The 18372-nt window shown below is 35.6% G+C and overlaps 1 protein-coding gene across 3 annotated transcripts in view; it reads left to right on the forward strand.

Moving 5' to 3' along the window:
• Window positions 1-18372, forward strand: part of COG5 (component of oligomeric golgi complex 5) — a 297897-nt gene that overhangs the window by 250549 nt on the left and 28976 nt on the right. For all 3 annotated transcript variants that reach the window (XM_049096361.1, XM_035701303.1, XM_049096362.1), the window contains 2 exons: window positions 10059-10169; window positions 11652-11714. In XM_049096361.1, coding sequence (XP_048952318.1) covers window positions 10059-10169; window positions 11652-11714 — 174 coding nt within the window. The remainder of the gene's footprint in view (window positions 1-10058; window positions 10170-11651; window positions 11715-18372) is intronic.

Consider the following 18372-nt stretch of genomic DNA (forward strand, 5'->3'; position numbering starts at 1 on the left):
GTACATTTGGAAGTTTGAAGAAAATAAGGGATATGAGTGTGCGTGTGCGTGTGTGTGTGTGTGTGTGTGAGGCATCTTTTCTTGGGTATAGATTTCTTTATTTTTACTTTTATAAAATATATGTTCTCACTCTTGCTGAGAACCCTATTGGGAAATTGAGTTTCTAACTGTAATCATTCTGATAGCCTTCAAACATTGACAGTAATGACAAGGAATATTGAGCTCTGGGGAATTGAGATTCCTTTTTCTCTCAGGAATCCATAGAAAATGCTTCAAGAAAATAATTGATAGTGTGAACTAGTGAGTGAAATAGTAAGGAAGATACCTGGTAGTCTTGTGAAGGCATTTATGTGCTATTTTGGAAAACTTAAGACATATTATTAAGCTAGAAAAAAAAGGTAAAAATAGTACATTTAGTAGTCCCACCTGTGAGTGAAACAGCTAATATAAATAAATGCTGTTTTTTCTTTCTCTTCTTTTCTGGAAGATCCCAACAAGAAACTGTTAGTGTATAACTTTGGAGCATAGGACTAAAGATGTGGAGAGAGAACATTTGGTTTTCAATTTATACTTTTAAGTGAGTTCTGTTTCTGTTTTTACCATATGCAGGTTTTTAACTTGCAGAAGAAATCAGTTAAGTGGTACCTGAAGGGACTGATCACACTGAGTGTGGATGAGGAGAGAGGTATAAGTGGCTTAAAAGCCAACAGGAGTCTAGTAGCTGTTGCAGCAGTTTGCGTTCTGTATTCTGTTATATGTAAAGTAGCACCTTCAAACCAGAGCCTCTCTCTGGTTCTAAGGACCCTGCTTCTTCAGCCTTGCTATGTGGCCGTATTCTGGAATACTAAAAGACTAGAGACTGACTAAATGCTCTTGCTTTCTTGGAATTTCTGTGACCCAATCTGATTTTCTGGAAACTGTAACCATAACTCTAGGTCACACCAGCCCTTGTAGAAATATGGTAGGAGGTTTAGCCTTGGACTTCACTCTGCAAGAAATGGAAGCCATTTAATGGTTGGACAGAAAAGGAGGAAATCTAACTCAAAAGGAAGTATTGGAATGCAAGAAGTAATAGTAAGCACAAACAATTGGTAAACATGTAGGTAAATCCAAACCTTAATTGCATAAAACAAGAAATAATAGTGACTAATTTGGGACTTGTAAATAAGATAGAACTGAAATACTATCCTACATTAAAATTTGAAATGAGGAGGAGGGGTAATGAATTTTAAAGCATTCTAAAATGCTCATATTATTCAGGAGGACTGTAAAGCCACAGATGTTTTGACTTAATTTTTTTTTTTAATTTTTTTAAAATTTTTATTTATTTATGATAGTCACACCACAGAGAGAGAGAGAGAGGCAGAGACACAGGCAGAGGGAGAAGCAGGCTCCATGCACCGGGAGCCCGACGTGGGATTCGATCCCGGATCTCCAGGATCGCGCCCTGGGCCAAAGGCAGGCGCCGAACCGCTGCGCCACCCAGGGATCCCTGTTTTGACTTAAATTGAATATGAATTTTAATAACTTAACTATGACCACTGAAAGAGTAGAAATAAAATATGTAGCTTCATCAGTTCATGATGGAAAAATAGGTAAAAGACAAAAGTATCATTCAGCAAAAGGCTGAAAATAAAAAGAAGCAAAGAAAATCATATGAGAAGTACATAGTAAGATGGATGTCAAATATATCACTGATTACAATAAATGTAAACAGTATATTTGGAAGACTAAACTGACCACTGACATTTCTCAATTTGGATAGATTCAATAACTAAATTTAGCTTTGTGTGACACGCCTAAAACATAAGTGATATGGTGTATCACATGTGAAGTGATATGATTTCTTGTCATAGTCAAGAAAGAATACTTGGGACATTTTTTGGTACAAACAGGTGGTTTTCTTATAGCATAGGGACTGGGCCCGTGGGCAGAAAGAGCTACACTTTTTGCCCTATGAAGTTGGTGGCTGTATGCTTGGTGCCCAAGGGGGAGGAGACAAGCAAGGAGTGTTAGATCATAAATGTCGTCTTCAAATTTCCACTTGTAAAACTGCTTTAGCAAAATTTCTCTGGTACTTAGTATTCAGCTCGATATTAACTATCAGTGAGATGTACAGGCAGTCATGAGACCCTCTAAGAATGAAGCAACCTGCATGTATTTGATCCTTATCAGTACTCTGCAGGCTAGGGGCACCTGGGTAGCTCAGTCCGTTAAGCGTCCAACTCTTGGCTTCGGTTGAGATCATAATCTTGCTGTCATCGGATTGAGTCCTGCATGGGACTCCATGCTCAGCACAGACTCTATTTCAGATTCTCTCTCCCTCTCTAAAATAAATAAAACTTTAAAAAAAAAAAAAAAAGAACAATGCAGGTTATAGGTCAGCCTTCTGGGTTAAAGGTGAACATTTTTCTGCTTCTATCCCTCATCAATAAGAATATATTAAAAGATAAAAGTAAAGGAATGGAGAAAAGATGTTTCAGGCAAATACTAACTAGATGAGAGATGATAAAAAGTGCTATAATAATATCAGACAAAATAGATGCTAACGCAAAAAGCATTATTAGGGTTTTAGGGGGAGTGTCATTAAACGAGAAAAAGAATAATTTACTAGGAAGGTGTAAGAATTATGATACACCTTACAGTGTAACCTCAGACTAATAAAACGGATGGAGAGAATTTCAGAGAGAAATTGACAAATCAATTATTAAAATGGGAAATTGAACTACTTCAAGACTCTATTAGACAACTGTAGTCATTTAAGGCAGACACAAACTTAAAATGACATTGCCAGATTTTGCAAAATAAATTCCTAGTTTTTTAGATAATAATTACTCTCAATCAGATAATTTTTTTTCTGGTTTAACATTATGAACACTACTATTAAGGTTAATATTCAGAACCTTATTGCTTTGAAGTTCAATAATATAAACTTTTTTGTTATTAGGACTTTAGTTAGATTGAAATTTATATTTTGACTGTATATAAAGAACTTTGCAATGAAAATTAATACTGCATTCAAGATTGTAGGTTTAATTACATTAGAATTTACATGTCTCAAAAACTAAAAGTACTAGTCTATATTTACAAATGTATAAACTATTAATTATTTTTTTAAATTGTATTAGCTAACTTAGGTTTAGGATAGTAGGATATTATAGTAGGATGTTAGGAGTGTTTTTTTTTTTTTTTTTTAATTAGCTAATTAAGGCCTTAATAGTAGGATGCTAGGATTTTAGTTTTTCTATATCCCTGAGGGTAATACATTTTCATTCTTTTGGAAAATCTATGGTTTAAAATTCATTCTCTACCAAACCCAGAGTATCCTAAATCAAAGACGCTTCCTCCTGTATACTGATATATGTGAAGAGTTTGTTGATTAATGAATTAATCATAGTATTCATTATTAGAAAATGGGAAAAACTCAGTATACCTGACTGAACAATTCTCTCTTCCACAAAGAATTTAAAATATGCAGACTTGTGACTCTACATTTAATTAACAAAGCCAGTGTTTAGAAACCAGTGATTAGTCATGGGTAGGTGGAAATTCCATCTTTTGTTCAAAAGCATGAGGTCCTTTGAAGGAAAATAAAGTAAAACTTTTAAATAATCCATTCTTAGCAAATTATATTTGCCTTTCCCACCCTCTGTGGTTACCAAATCTCATGTGCCAGGTGGATATTTTGACCTAAAGGGTAAAAGTGTGGAAGATCTAGAGAAGGTTAATGAGAAAAGTAATGATAAAAAGGCTTTGTAACAGGAATACAGGGTGTACGAGCAATACAGTTTTGAATTACAAAGCTACATGTGTGCATATAACAAGCTATAAACAAGCTTTGGTCTTATTTCCACCATTTCGGTTGTATGTTAACTGTCCAAAGGCACCCATGTCCCCTCTTTGATAACAGATTTTTGTGAAGGCTTGATCTGATGTCAAAACATAACATTACAGATTAAATGTACCTATCCTTATTTTTAGATAAACTGACATGTAGTAATGCTTCCTTTTTTTTTTTTAAACAGAGTGGTCAAATATTTGACAAATTCAACAGTCTGAAATATAAATTAGAATCAAGAAGGGAATAAAAATATCCTCCGAACTGCTAGGATTGATGTCACAGTGTCCATGCACTGAAGTATACACTTCATTCATAGAAATATCTCCAAGCTATCATGTGGTTAGTCCTCTTTTCCCACTTTAATACAAGTTAGACCAAGATGAGAGGAGATAAGAGAGATTAAGAAGAGAAAACTGACACCTTAGGAATAAGAGAAGGATTCCTGAAAATCTCCAAAAGTTAAAGAAAAAGGAAACACTAAATTTCTAAAGAGATAGTAACCTAAGGCTGCTTAAGGAGTGAAGGGGCAAGCAGCCATATAAACCCACTAAACTTTGATGGAGTCACCTTTATTTTTTTTTTTAAAGGTTTTATTTATTTATTTGAGAGAAAGAGAGACAGGCACAGCAATAGAGAAGGTGAGAGAGAGCATGAGCAGGGAAGAGAGAGAGAAACAGACTCCATGCTGAGCTCAATCACAAAACCCTGGAATCATGACCTGAGCCAAAGACACTTAACCAGCTGAGCCACCCAGGCATCTCTGATATATTCACTTTTTTTTTTTTTTTTTTTTTTTATGATAGTCACAGAGAGAGAGAGAGAGAGAGAGGCAGAGACATAGGCAGAGGGAGAAGCAGGCTCCATGCACCAGAAGCCCGACGTGGGATTCGATCCCAGGTCTCCAGGATCGCGCCTTGGGCCAAAGGCAGGCGCTAAACCACTGCACCACCCAGGGATCCCGATATATTCACTTTTAAAACAAGAATAGGTAATAGCATAAAACACGGCTCACTGGAACACTAGTGATCAGATACAGTGCTTCATTTAAGTAGAATATGCTGCCCTGGGGTACATGTTCTGTGGGCCTTATTTATGAAACCAGAAACATGTGACCTGCAGTGTAGAAAGATTTACTTGAAAGTATTTTTTGATAGTTTTAGCATCTAAGAAAATTAGTCTCGTTTGTGAGAGAACTTAATAGTTAAGTTGACATGCCAGGGAAATGAAGAAATGCTACATAAACCTACAAATTTTCCTTTGCTGTACATTTGTAGAAATATACCCTGTGTCTGGCTTCCAAATACAATAGAGTTTTTAATGTATTACAAACTAGGGATGTTTGATAATTTAATTGTGAGTATGTGTATGTATTTAATTTTATGTTTTTATTGGGTAATTGACATGTTATAATGAACTGATATTTTTATTTATTTTTTATTTTTTTTTAAAGATTTTATTTACTCATTCATGAAAGATTCAGAAAGAGGCAGAAACATTGGCAGAGGGAAAAGCAGGCTCCCTGAAGGGAACCTGATGTGGGCCTCGATCCCAGAACTCCAGGATCATGCCCTGAGCCAAATGCAGACACTCAACCACTGAGCCACCCAGGCTTCCCCTAAGTAATATTTTTAATTGTAATTCTTGTATTCCTTAATCTGAACCAGGTAATCTATGATGAAGGCATTTGATAAATAAATATAAATAAAAATCAGTTATTTTCATTTGTGTCACAAATTTTTAGATCAAAAGAAACTCTTGGGACACCTGAGCTACAGTTGGTTAAGTGTCCAACTCTTGATTTTGGCTCAGGTCATGATCTCAGGGTCATGAGATCAAGCCCCACAGGCCCTGTGCTCAGTGGGGAGTGTGCTTGAGATTCTCTCTCCCCTTCCCCTTCCCCTCTCAAATAAATAAATGAAAGAAAGAAAGAGAGAAAGAAAGAAACTGTCTTTCCCCAAACCTTCTTTTGGACAATTAAACAGTGACCAAAGCAGCTTATTTTCTCAAATTATCTTAAGTCTTTCAGAGAAACTTTACTCACTGTGTAATGCTTCATAATATTTCTTAACATTTTTGCTTTCTTTCTAGTCTTTTTGTGAAAATGAACTTCTGCACAAATGTGCTGTTTGCATGGTTTTTTTGTTGTTTTGTTTTGTTTTGTTTTTAGTCGGCACTGTAACATAAGCATCTCCCATTGTTTTTTCTTCCATAATACGAGTTGCCAAATATACCTAACTATTCTCTTATTCTTAGACATGTGGGATTTTCCAATTTCTCTGTTTTATAAATAGCATTATCTCTGTGCATATAGTTTTAATTTATTGTATTCTTAGGATACATTTCTAATAGAGGGGAAAATAAGGATATAGCAGTTTTAAGGCTCTTGGAATATGTTGCTCATTAGCATCTCTTGACCTAGAAAACATTTAAATGAATACACTTAGAATTATTAGACCATCTGTCCAGAAAATCTGATATGACATAGATCAGGGATTACAAATTGATTTCATCCCCTGTGTCAGGTTTAAGAAATTGGTAGTTGCTGCCTGGAGCACTGTGTTTGCCAGACTGTAACAGGACTACTTGATTACTGATGTCTTCTGTATGAGTGGGAGGTGGGGAGACAATCTGAGAACTAAATATTTACCCTTTATACTTTTCATTAAAATAATAACAGTAATAATACCTTGCCTTTCTGTGTGTACTTTTTTTCGCTGTGAACCCCAAAATTAGATAGAAAGCATGTATTAGGTCAAAAGATCTTATCTCAATATAAATTCCTCATTAAAAATTAAGTTAGTGGGCAGCTCCGGTGGCTCACTGCCTTCAGCCCAGAGCGTGATTCTGGAGACCCGGGATCGAATCTCACGTTGGGCTCCCTGTGTGGCGCCTGCTACTCACTCTGCTCGTGTCTCTGCCTCTCTCTCTCTCTCTGTCTCTCATGAATATATAAATAAAATCTTTTTTAAAAATTGGTAATTATGTAGCCAGGCTCACCACTTAAAAAAAAATAAGTATAGGTATAACTGTGTAACTAAACATTTATCAGAACTTTTCAAAGTTGTTGTTAAAAACATCTGATGGGGTGGTGCCTTGGTGACTCAGTTTTCTGAGTGTCTGATTTCATCTCAGGTCATGATTTCAGGGTTGTAAGATGGAGCCCCAAGTGGGACTCCACACCCAGCGAGGAATCTGCTTGAGATTCTTTACCCTTCCCTCTGTAACTCCCATGCAAAAGTAAATAAATAAATATTTTTTTTAAAATAAGCAAATCTGGGTAAAGTATCTATGAGTGCTCCTTGCAGTATTCTTATTTTTTTAGTATTTTGTAAATTTGAAATTATTTCCCCAGAACAATTATGGCAAGAATGGTGTTGGAGAGAAACAGGGCAATCCACCAAGCTCAGGTGTTGGGCTGACTATATTCTGTGCTGTAAAAGTAGGAGAAGCAATAGATTATCTTACATTTCTAATCTCCTAGTCTTATAGTTTCACATTGATATTTGAATTTTGTTGTTTTTGGCACAGCGGTATTTCATCCATAGTTCTTTCATATCGTCAATGTTTTGCTCTTCTAAGTGTAATGTTTTCTTCGCAGAACCTTGTAGGTCTCCAACTTAGCCATCATATCATAAAGGCTAGTTTTTACAAGGCTTGAGGCATCCAGCAGGTAACCCTTGAAGTGTGGAGATTTTTATTTCTATACTTTTTAAAAAACAGCTTTATTAAAAGGTAATTCACCCATATAAATGGACAATTCAGTGGTTTTTAGTATATTCACAATCAAATTTAGAACATTTCTTCACCCCAACAAGAAAGCTCCTACCCATTAGCAGTCACTTCCCATTTAACCTCTCTTCCTGCCTCCCCTAATTACTAATCTGCTTTTTGTCTCTGGGTTTGCTTATTCTGGATATTTCACATAAATGTAATCATTCCATATGTGGCTTTTGTGACTGGCTTTTTTTAGTTAAAATGTCTTTAAGGTTCATCCACATTTATAGCATGTATCAGAACTTCATTCTCTTTTTTTGCTGGGCGTTGTATGAAAAGACTACATCATATTTATCCATTTATCAGTTGACATCTGTGTTGTTTTCATTTTTGGGCTATTACACTATGGAATAATGTTGCTGTGAGCATTTATATACATGTTTTTATGGAAACGTGTTTTTACTTCTCTTGTGTATATAACAAAGAATCTAATTTTTGGGTATATATGTGGTCACTCTGTTTATATTTGAGAAATCATCAGACTGGTTTTCCAAAGTGACACTCCATTTTACATTCTCACCAGCAGAGATGAGGGTTATGATTTCTCCACATTCTGGCCAACATTTGCTACTATCTGCTTTTTTATTACAGCATCATCATGAGTCTGACAAGGGCCTTTCTGTACTTTTTAAATCCCCCCAAATAAGGTCAATTATCAGTAATAAACGGTTCTTTATTCTTTTCTAGCAGTGAGCCTGTCTCTTCATTAAATATAGAATACAGGAAATAAATAGACGTAAGAAAACATAAGAAAAATTTTTTCCCTTTCCCATTTCTTTGTTACTACTTCAAGATTATTTGGAGAGAATCTCAAGAAAAGTAAGAGAGATTGGATTTTTAAAAATTGTATAGCTAGAATTCATAACTTTTAAATGCCCTTTACAGCATTCAGCACCCTGAATCTACCGTAAAAACTGGTGCCACTGACAACTGCCATTTTATTCTCCAGTTTTCGAGCTCAACTTAATTGCAAGTTGGTGACCATGTCCATAAGGAAAGCCAGAATAAAGTAGAGTTCCTTAAGCTAATGTCAAAAAGTCTTATGTTGACCTTGTAGCCATCTTCATACGTTGTAATGTTAACAAAGGAATATTCCCTTTAATTGCAGTTTTTAATATTTTTAAACTGCATTTTATAACTACAGTAGGAATTGATAAAGTAGACATTGAATTTAATTTTTATAAATGTATGTATGTGTGTTTATCAAAGGAAAATAGAAAGCAAGATAGTATTTCTTTCTCCCAGACTTTATTGGCTTGCTATAACAAAGGCAAGATGATCTTAGTTTTCAGCTTTTCTAAAAGATCAGTTTTTCACATTTTGAGATCTATGTCCACGTTCAAAGAGTTGACTTAGATCAAATTTATTTGTCCTAATCAAATTTAATCCACTTAAATTTTTTTTTTCCAGGGGTGCCTTTGTGGCTTAGTTGGTTAAGCATCCAAGTCTTGATTTTGGTTCAGATCATGATCTCAGGGTCCCAGAATCGAGCCCCATGTCAGGCTCCACACTTAGTGTGGAGTCTGCTTGGATGTTCTCTCTCTCTCTCTCTCTCTCTCTCTCTCTCTCCCCCCCCCCCCGCTTCCTTCGCCCCTCCCCCAACTTGTGCATACTCTCTCTCTAAACTAAATAAATAAATCTTTAAAAAACAATTGTTACAGATGATTTGATTAAAATATGATCAATATATTGAGAATAGTTTATATGTGGGTTCTTTTCTTTTATCAAACTATAAGAATTCTAGATTAATTCTTAAAGCATTACATGTCCTCTGTCCTAAAACTCATGTATTCAGAACTAAATTAAAGGTAAGGGAATAAAAAGTTTTTAAAACCACTTATACTGATCATCCATGTACAGTATAATCTTAGCTAACTTCCTTTTTTAAAACAAAATTTTAATCTATAAAAATGAAAGTAAAACCCTCTTTTTACCACCCATTTCATGGAGGATTATGATGGCTGTCAGATATATATTAGGTTTATTTTTATTCCATCCTCCTTCCTTCCCTTTGTTGATTTTTCATTTTCTTTTCTTTTTTCCCTTTCCTTTCTTTTCATTTTGTTTTGATGGCTTATTTCTGAGTTTTTAAGTAGAATGACTATTCACAATTGCCAGAAGGTATTGCCTGAAAGTACTCTGCTGATGTATGAAAACACCAGCACACATGGGGCTTTTGGATCACATGTGCAGCAGGGGTCCATCCACTGTGAAGTATTGGTGGAAGAAATTCTTCTTGTGCATACAGTTGGGCTAATTGGGCTTCCACATTCATGGTGTTCTGAATACAGAGGTTCCAGCTATGCCTAAAGTCTAACCCTTGACCTGGATACTTCTCAACCTTTTTTTTTTTTTTTTTTTTTTTTTGGTCAGGAGACATGAGCTTCCCAGTTAAATATGAAGTGTCATTTTGGTCATTTCCTTTTGTGTTACATTCTTACAGCTATCCACACAAGGAGATGCAAGTCAGGTGATTGGACCTCTTACAGAAGGGCAGAGAAGAAATGTAGCAGTAGTGAATTCACTGTATAAGCTGCATCAGTCTATAACGAAGGTAATCTTTATTTTAATCACGTTCTTTTGACTTAATTTCAGCTTTCTTTTTGCCTCAAATTTAGACAATGAGGAATTATTTAATTTTTTTTGCAAAGGAATGCAATGAGAACATGATGAATATAAAATCAGCTGCAGAATGAACTCTTTTTAAACAGTTTTTGTTCCTGGCCTTTATCATTTGTGTCACTTTTGTCTTTTCATTTGGTTTAAAACCTATGAACTATAGATCATCAGCCTTGATTGGTATAATCAAGTTTATTGAGCAAATGGCGTAAGGGTAAAATCATATGTGTTTCATGCCTGTTAAAAAACATAATTTGCTATCATGTGGTTGGTAGTAGAGCAAAGCTAATGGCAGAGTAAGAAATCTTAATCCCTTCTACACATTGTGAAGGTTCTTTCTTTGCACAGAAGAGGAGGGAAGGAGCTGCATTAAACTGTGAATTTTTATGATATAATCACTGATGATTCCTTGAATGTAGAAAAAATGTATTCTTTTTTTGCTATTGTTTTACTGGTGTAATTTTTTTGAATGATGCACTTTCAATTGTTTGCTTTCATCTATTATTTCTAAGATGAACTGTATTTGTGGGGATAGCAACACTTTGAACCCATTCTTTGACTTCTGAGTAGCTCGTGTTTCCTCTCTATAAATCATTTCAAAAATATTTAGTAAGTAGAGAGATAAGTATTTAGAAGGCCTGAAGGAAGCTAAAGGTTAGGGGATGCTCTTGAAAACATGACCTTTAATTCGAGTTTTAATATGCTCAGTTGTATTTTAGAATACTTATAATTGACTATTCACTTAAATTTTTAACAAGTTTTTTTATCAAGGGTTTTCAAAGATGTGTATGTCACATATTAAATAGAATATATTTTAAAGCATTATTAACAAGTAAACCTCAGAAAAGAAATAACAGACATAAGTAGGAAGAATAAATGATGTATTTTTCCATTCCCTTTCATTATTACTCTAAAGTATCGCAATCAGTGAAAGATTCTCTTTATTTAGGCTGATTTAAATGCTTTTATTGATACTTTTGGAATCTTCATAATATTTGTATTGATATGTAAATGTTTGACATTTGTATTTTAAAGACTTGATAAATTATAGTTGGCCTTGAGTATAGTGATTTTTTTAAAAGAAATACCTAAATATGGCTTTAGACTGACCTTTTCAGGTTAAAACTTTGTAATTAAAACCTATCTAAAGTGAATAAAGAAAAGCCAACTCTTAGAATTTTTAATGTTTTGATTATTTGAAGTATATAGTATAATTGCTTTATACAGGAAAGTAGTTTTCATCCTATCTTAACTAGTAATTACTAATGAGTTTTCAAAGCACTTATAAGATATAATCTAAAACAATGATGCTATTTTATGTGTATGTAGAAACAGCTTTATCATGTTACGACCACAATGAGTATTTATAAAAATAAATGACTTAAGTAAAACTAACTGAATCAAAACCTTGTTCTAGGTGGTTTCCAGTCAGAGTTCATTCCCACCAGCAGCTGAGCAAACCATAATCTCAGCCCTTAAGGTAAAAGAATTTAATCTTTGACTATAGAGATCAAAGTGGATTTTAGAATTGTTTGGATGAGTGGGAGATGTCACATTTTAAAAATAATTCAGTATCCTCTGTATATACCAAAAGTAGCTGCTGATAATTATCCTAAAGAGAAAGGATACATGTGTGTTTATATTTTCTAGAGCTTAAAAATAGACCTTGTTGGTGTCTACAGATTGTGTTCTACTTATGAGAATTTTATCATAAGGGAAGCAAGAGTCTTCAAGTATCACTGTATCTTAGGTAGTACAGCCTCGTATTATCCTCTGTAAAGTGGTGATTCTCCATGAGGGTGATTTTGTTCCCTAGGGAACATTTAACAAAGCTGGAGATGTTTTTGATTGTCACGACTGGGAGTGGGGTGCTCTCGGCATCTAGTGCCAGGGATGCTGTTAAACATCTTGCAGTGCATAAGACAGCCGCCAACAAAAAGGAATTATTGGGCCCAAACCTTCAGTAATACCAAGATTGAGAAACTCTAATGTGTATCTGTACGATTTGAAATCAGGGTAAATTCCCATTTTTTTACATACTAACATAAATATACTTGGGAAGTTTAATGAAAAAGAATGCTGGTATGAGATTCAGAGCCATATGTAGTTGACAGTGGGTAACTCTTTTAAAAAACAAGGATATCATTCATTTTAGTGATGGTAATAGAAATCCTTTATTTAGCACCTGCTACTTGCCAGTCACATGCCATATATTGAAATATTATAACAACTGTTCAAGTTGTGAATTATTATCCCTATTTTACACAATTTAGAAATAATAACTGTTCAAAGTCCTGATGTTGATAAACCCAGACCTCAGAGTTATGTTTGCTGCACCTTGCCATCATCATTCATTGGCTTACTAAATATTTATTTGGTATTTACTTTTTTTTTAAGATGTATTTATTTATTTATTTATTTATTTATTTATTCATTCATTCATTCATTCATTCATTCATTCATGAGATACAGAGAGAGAGGGAGAGAGAGGCAGAGACACAGACAGAGGGAGAAACAGGCTCCACGCAGGGAGCCCAATGCGAGACTCGATCCCGGGACTCCAGGACCATGCCCTGGGCCAAAGGCGGGCACTAAACCACTGAGCCACCCAGGGATTCTCCCCAATGTACAGCAGACTCTGGAGCAAACTCCTTATATATGAATGCCGTCTCAGCCTTAACTAGCTGTAGGACCTAAGACGAGTTCATTTTCTCTTGCCTTAGTTTCTGCATATGTGAAATGGTACAGTATAACTGTACAAAGGTCATAGAAGTCAATGGATTTAGATCACTTGGATAGAGTTAAAAGAGAGGGAGACAGAGACAGGCTCTATCAGTGCACTCCAAGGAGAAATACATTTATTTAGAGACTAAAGAAGCTACAAAGAAACAACAGTAAGTATGAGCTAGAAGATTGGGAGGGGATGATGTCACAAATCCTAAAGGAGAAAGGAACTTCTGAGGTCAGATGCTGTCTGATGACATGGATGGGGATTTAACAGGCCCCAAAACTTAAGGACACTAAAATTCATATATGAGGGTAGGAGAAGACAAGTCTGTTTTCTCCCAACACAGTGAAAGCACACTTGGATGTTTTCTCTGTATTTCTTTTTCCTCCAACATGCTGATCTCATTTTATGCTAAAATATTATTAAAGCTGTCATCATAAAATAATTGTTTTTATTGACATTTATCCAAGTTATTGATGATCATAAGAATACCAAAAATCAAACCAGTATGACACACTAAAAGGTCTTAACATTCTTGCTTCCAGGCATTCACATAGTCTCCTTTTCTATAGTTCCACATCTTTCCCTTCTTTTCTAGGAGTAGCTGTCAAACATATTTTGATCACTACCCAAGATAAGAAATAGATTTTACAGGGCACCTGGGTGGCTCAGTGGTTGAGCAGCTGCCTTTGGCTCAGGTTGTGATCCTGGGGTCCTGGGATTGAGCCCTACATTGGACCGTCTGCAGGGAGCCTGCTTCTCCCTCTGCCTAAGTCTCTGCCTCTCTCTCATGAATAAATAAATAAAAGAAAAAAATAGATTTTACTTTGTGATCCCATACACAATACATAAGCATTTATAAATATATACACACACATAAAATTGTGTATATATATATTATCTATATGTATTTCTGTAATTGAAATAAAGATTTTACAAAATAATCCTTTTCCTTATTTTGTGTGATGCACACTTATATTTTCCATACTCATCTATTACCTTTTTTTAAAGATTTATTTATTTGAGAGAGAGCATGTGGGGGCGGGGATGGGAAGGGTGCAGGGCAGAGGCAGAGGGAGAGAGTGAATCTTAAACAGGCTCCATGCCCAGCACAGAGCTGACAAGGGGCTCGATCTCACTATCCTGAGATCATGACCTAAGACAAAATCAAGTCGGCCACTTAACCCACTGAATCACCCAGGCACCCTCTCTTATCTATTACTTTTTAAAACATTCTGATAGTAACCAACTTAATTGATTTTTTAACCCCTAATTATCATAGTTCATAGTTTGAGAAAGTCCAGTTTGTGAGTTAAGACAGAGTGCCTACACTTTGCCTGATAATAAAAGTCTCCTGGCAAATTAAAAAGATAAACTCTTCAGGGGTGCCTGGATGGCTCCATCAATTAAGTGACCAACTCTTGGTTTTGCCTCAGGTCATAATCTCACAGTCATGGAATTGAGCCGGTGTCTGGCCCAGCATGGAGTCAGTTTGAGATTATGTCCCTCTTCCTCCCCCTCTGCGCTTGCTCTTTCTCTCTCTCTCTCTCTGATAAATAATAAAACTTAAAAAAAAAAGAAAAAAGAAAAATTCTTTAGAGACTATAATTCAGTATAGAATGCACTCTCCAAATCTGTATTTTTAACATAAAACAAAGTTTATTCCTGTTGTTAGCCCCTTTGGGCTGGGAGTTGAGGCTAATGCAGTGAAAATTGCCCTGATCTTGGGCTACTGCCCTCACTCTGAGGTTTGCTCACTGGAGCCAGGGCCTCATGTCCTTGGGGAGTGCGGCTTGTTGAGGCATCGCCAATTTTGCCCTTGAGAACTGGATGAGAGAAGACTAGCAGTTGGCCTAAAGCCTCTCTGCAGTGGCCCTGACAATTAGAGACTTAATTGCTTATGTTAACAAGGACTCAATGAAACAGTTTTGACCTTGCTTTTTAAGTTAAATCATATAAAAACCATGATGACATATTAAGTAAAACACAAAACCCTCTGATTTAAGGGAAAAAAAGAACCTTGAATTTTAAAATTGTAGGATACTTAGTACATTACTTTGAATTAGGCATAGAATATTAGGGTGCATAAATGATTGTAGCTCAAGAACCAAAAATCTGTGTACTTTTATTATTTGATAGAGTTTTTTTTTAAAGATTTATTTCCTTGAAAGAGAGAGAGAACAGGGGGAGTAGCGGAGGGAGAGAATCTCAAACAGACTCTCCACTGAGAATGGAGCCTGACACCGGGCTCAATCCAGCGACATATATCATGACCTGAGCTGAAGGCAGACGGTTAATCAACTGAGCTAACCAGGTGCCCCTTGATAGAGAAGATATTAAATATATGTTTCACTTACTAAAAATATAGATAAAGATACATAACAGTCTTCTCTACCTTGTTGAGATTTTATACAGAATTAAATGTTATTTTAGGCTGAAGTTTAACATCTCCCATCTCCTGATTATCCTCTATGTCATGGATAGCATAAATTAATATTAAGTTGGAGTCATTTCATTATACGCACCTCAGCTGTAAGTAGCATTTAAACACCTTGGCCCAGTCGTTCCAAATCATTTACTACTGAGATTGTTTTGTACAGATAGTGATTGTATTGCTACGTTTATATATGACAGTTTTTCATTTCTCCCTTGTTGTGTGGGTTCTAAATGAGAGAATAATCCAGATTGCTGAGGCTTCTATATTTTTGTAATCTTAGCCATTTTAGATAAATCTTTGGAAGATGTATGGCACCCTTCCCTGCTTTGTACAGAGCCTGAAATATAACCTAGTCTCCTTTCTCTGTCCCCTCTGCTAGTCCTTAATCCTCTACCATTCCTGTTTTGTATTTCCTCTAAGTGGGAAGCCTCACCCAGTCAGAATGAATGTTTTCTGTGTAAACCATCATGTCGTATGCAAGTAGAGGCCTGTTTCTTCCCATCTTGTTTCACTGGCTAGGACGTCTCGTACAAGTGTTAACTAGAACTATTGAGAATGGAGGTTGATGAGCGCTTCCCTGTCTTGGGGAGAAGCACTCCAGCCATATTCTACTCTTTGAAGTATAATGTTAGATGGCCTTTATCAGAATAAACAAGTTCCTTTCTATTCCTAGTTTACTGACATATTTTTAAATATTACAAATGGTATTTCATCAAATAGCTTTTCTTCTATTGAAATAATCAAGTGGTTTTACTCCTTTATTCGGTTAGTAAAATACAGAAGTTTATTTTCAGATGTCAAACCCACCTTGGTTATGATGGGGTTTTTTTGTGTATCCCTGGATTTGGTCTACTTAATTTTTATTAAAGATGTTTGCATCTATAATCATAAGGGATATTGTATATAGTTTTCTTGTAATTCTTTGTCTAATTTTGGTATCAAGTTATTACTGCCCTCATTAATTAGGTTTGGAAGTATTTCCTCTTATTTTCTGAAAGAACTTATATTGTTTTCTTCTTACATGCTTTGTAGAATTCACCAGTGAAGCCATCAGGGCCTGTGGTTTTCTTTGTAGGAAGTCTGTAACTACAGATTTGATTTGATTTGGTTAGTAGGTTAAAGGGTATTCAAGTTTTCTGTTTCTTTTTGAATGAGCTTTGATACTTTGTGACTTTCTGGATGTTTATCTATTCACCTAAGTTACCTGATTTGTCAGAACAGTGTTGTACATAATATTCTCTAACTGTCCTTTCAATGTCATTAGGACCCATATTGAGAACTTCTTTTTAATTGTTTCTCTTGGTGTTTGTGTTCTCTTCTTTGCTTCATCGGTTTAGTTAGGAGTTTATCAGTTCTGCTGATCTTTTCAGAGAGCCAACTTTTGACTTCACTGATTTCCTCTATTGTCCTTCTTTTTCATTGATTTCTACTTTTGTCTTTTTTATTTCCTTCTACTTACTTTGGGTTTTCTTTGCCTTTTTTTTTTTAATATACCTCATACCATTGATTTTTAGACATTTTTCCTCCCAAAAGAAACTTAACAAGTTGTAAATTTCTCTCTAAGGACTTCAATTTTGATATGTTATGCTTTTATCTTCATTCAGTTTGCAATGTTTTCTAATTTCCTTTGCAACTTCTTCTTTGATTCATGGGTTATTTAGAAGTGTTAGAGTTAATATTTCACCATGTTACATAAAATATATAAACCTTGTATTTATACAAGTACATTTACATCTGCATGCATCTAGTGCAATTTTTTTTGGTTGAAAATATCCATATGGTTCTTTTTTACACTTTCACTCTGCCGAGGTTTCCTATTACTTATTGTGAGCATTTCTTTCTTTACCTCATTGTGAGCATTTCTTTCTTTACCTCACTGAAGTTCTTGCCTAATAATTGTAGAGTCTGGATCATCTCAGGGTTGGCAGCTGTTGATCTTTTCCTTGAAAATTGATAACATTTCTAAGCTTTTTGTATATGTAGTAGTTATGTTGTATAGACTCAGTATTTTTTTACATTGCTCCTGAGTGTTGATGTTTCTTTACTGATTGCTTAGACTCTTATTGTACACAGTCATATCTGCAGCTGGCCATGCCTCAGACCTCAGTTTAGTCCTTAAGCTTTGGTTGCCAGCTACTTTTTGTTTGCTTTATACAGACATGGCTGATGAGTCAGCTGAAGACTAGTGCTGAGTTTAAATATAGAATTAGGCATTCTTCTCTGGCTCTCTCCTTTCTGAGTTTCCCCTCTCACTCTCTAGCAGCCCTAGTTGAACCAAGTCCCCTTTCCATTGCTCCTTTGTGCTGAAAGACTGCTGGATTTGTTTTTTCTCCCAGTGTTTTAGCCACCCAGCCTTAACCACCACCATGACTATAGGCACTCTTAGAACAAAGTCATAGAAGATGGAAAACTCGCTTTCTTCTGGTTGCTTACTCTAGATTTCCACAGCCTCTAAAAACTACCTACCTTTTTTTAATCTCTAGAGCCCTCCAGTAGGTCATTTGTTTGTCTTATTTGTAGGAAGATCTGTAGTTAGACACTACTTCAATTCAGAGATATCAGAGTAGAAAACTCACTCTTGGAGATCCCTGGGTGGCTCAGCAGTTTAGCGCCTGCCTTTGGCCCAGGGTGTGATCCTAGAGTCCCGGGATCGAGTCCCACATCGGGCTCCCTGCATGGAACCTGCTTCTCCCTCTGCCTGTGTCTCTGCTTCTCTCTCTGTGTCTCTCACGAATAAATAAATAAATCTTTAAAAAAAAAAAACTCACTCTTTTTGAAATCTTGCCCATTTGTTTCCACCATACTCTAAAGTCTCTTCCTACTTCTCTGCTCCAAGTGGGCAAAGTGTAACCAAAAGCTCATCGGACTCATGCCTAGGATATCTTAGCTCTTCTACTTGCTCACTTAAGGTCGGTGTCCTTTACTTCACTTTAATTTCCCCATCTACAAATTACTTTAGATTCCCCATCAATT

Source organism: Canis lupus, chromosome 18 (assembly GCF_003254725.2).
Source record: "Canis lupus dingo isolate Sandy chromosome 18, ASM325472v2, whole genome shotgun sequence".
Classification (NCBI taxonomy): domain Eukaryota; kingdom Metazoa; phylum Chordata; class Mammalia; order Carnivora; family Canidae; genus Canis; species Canis lupus.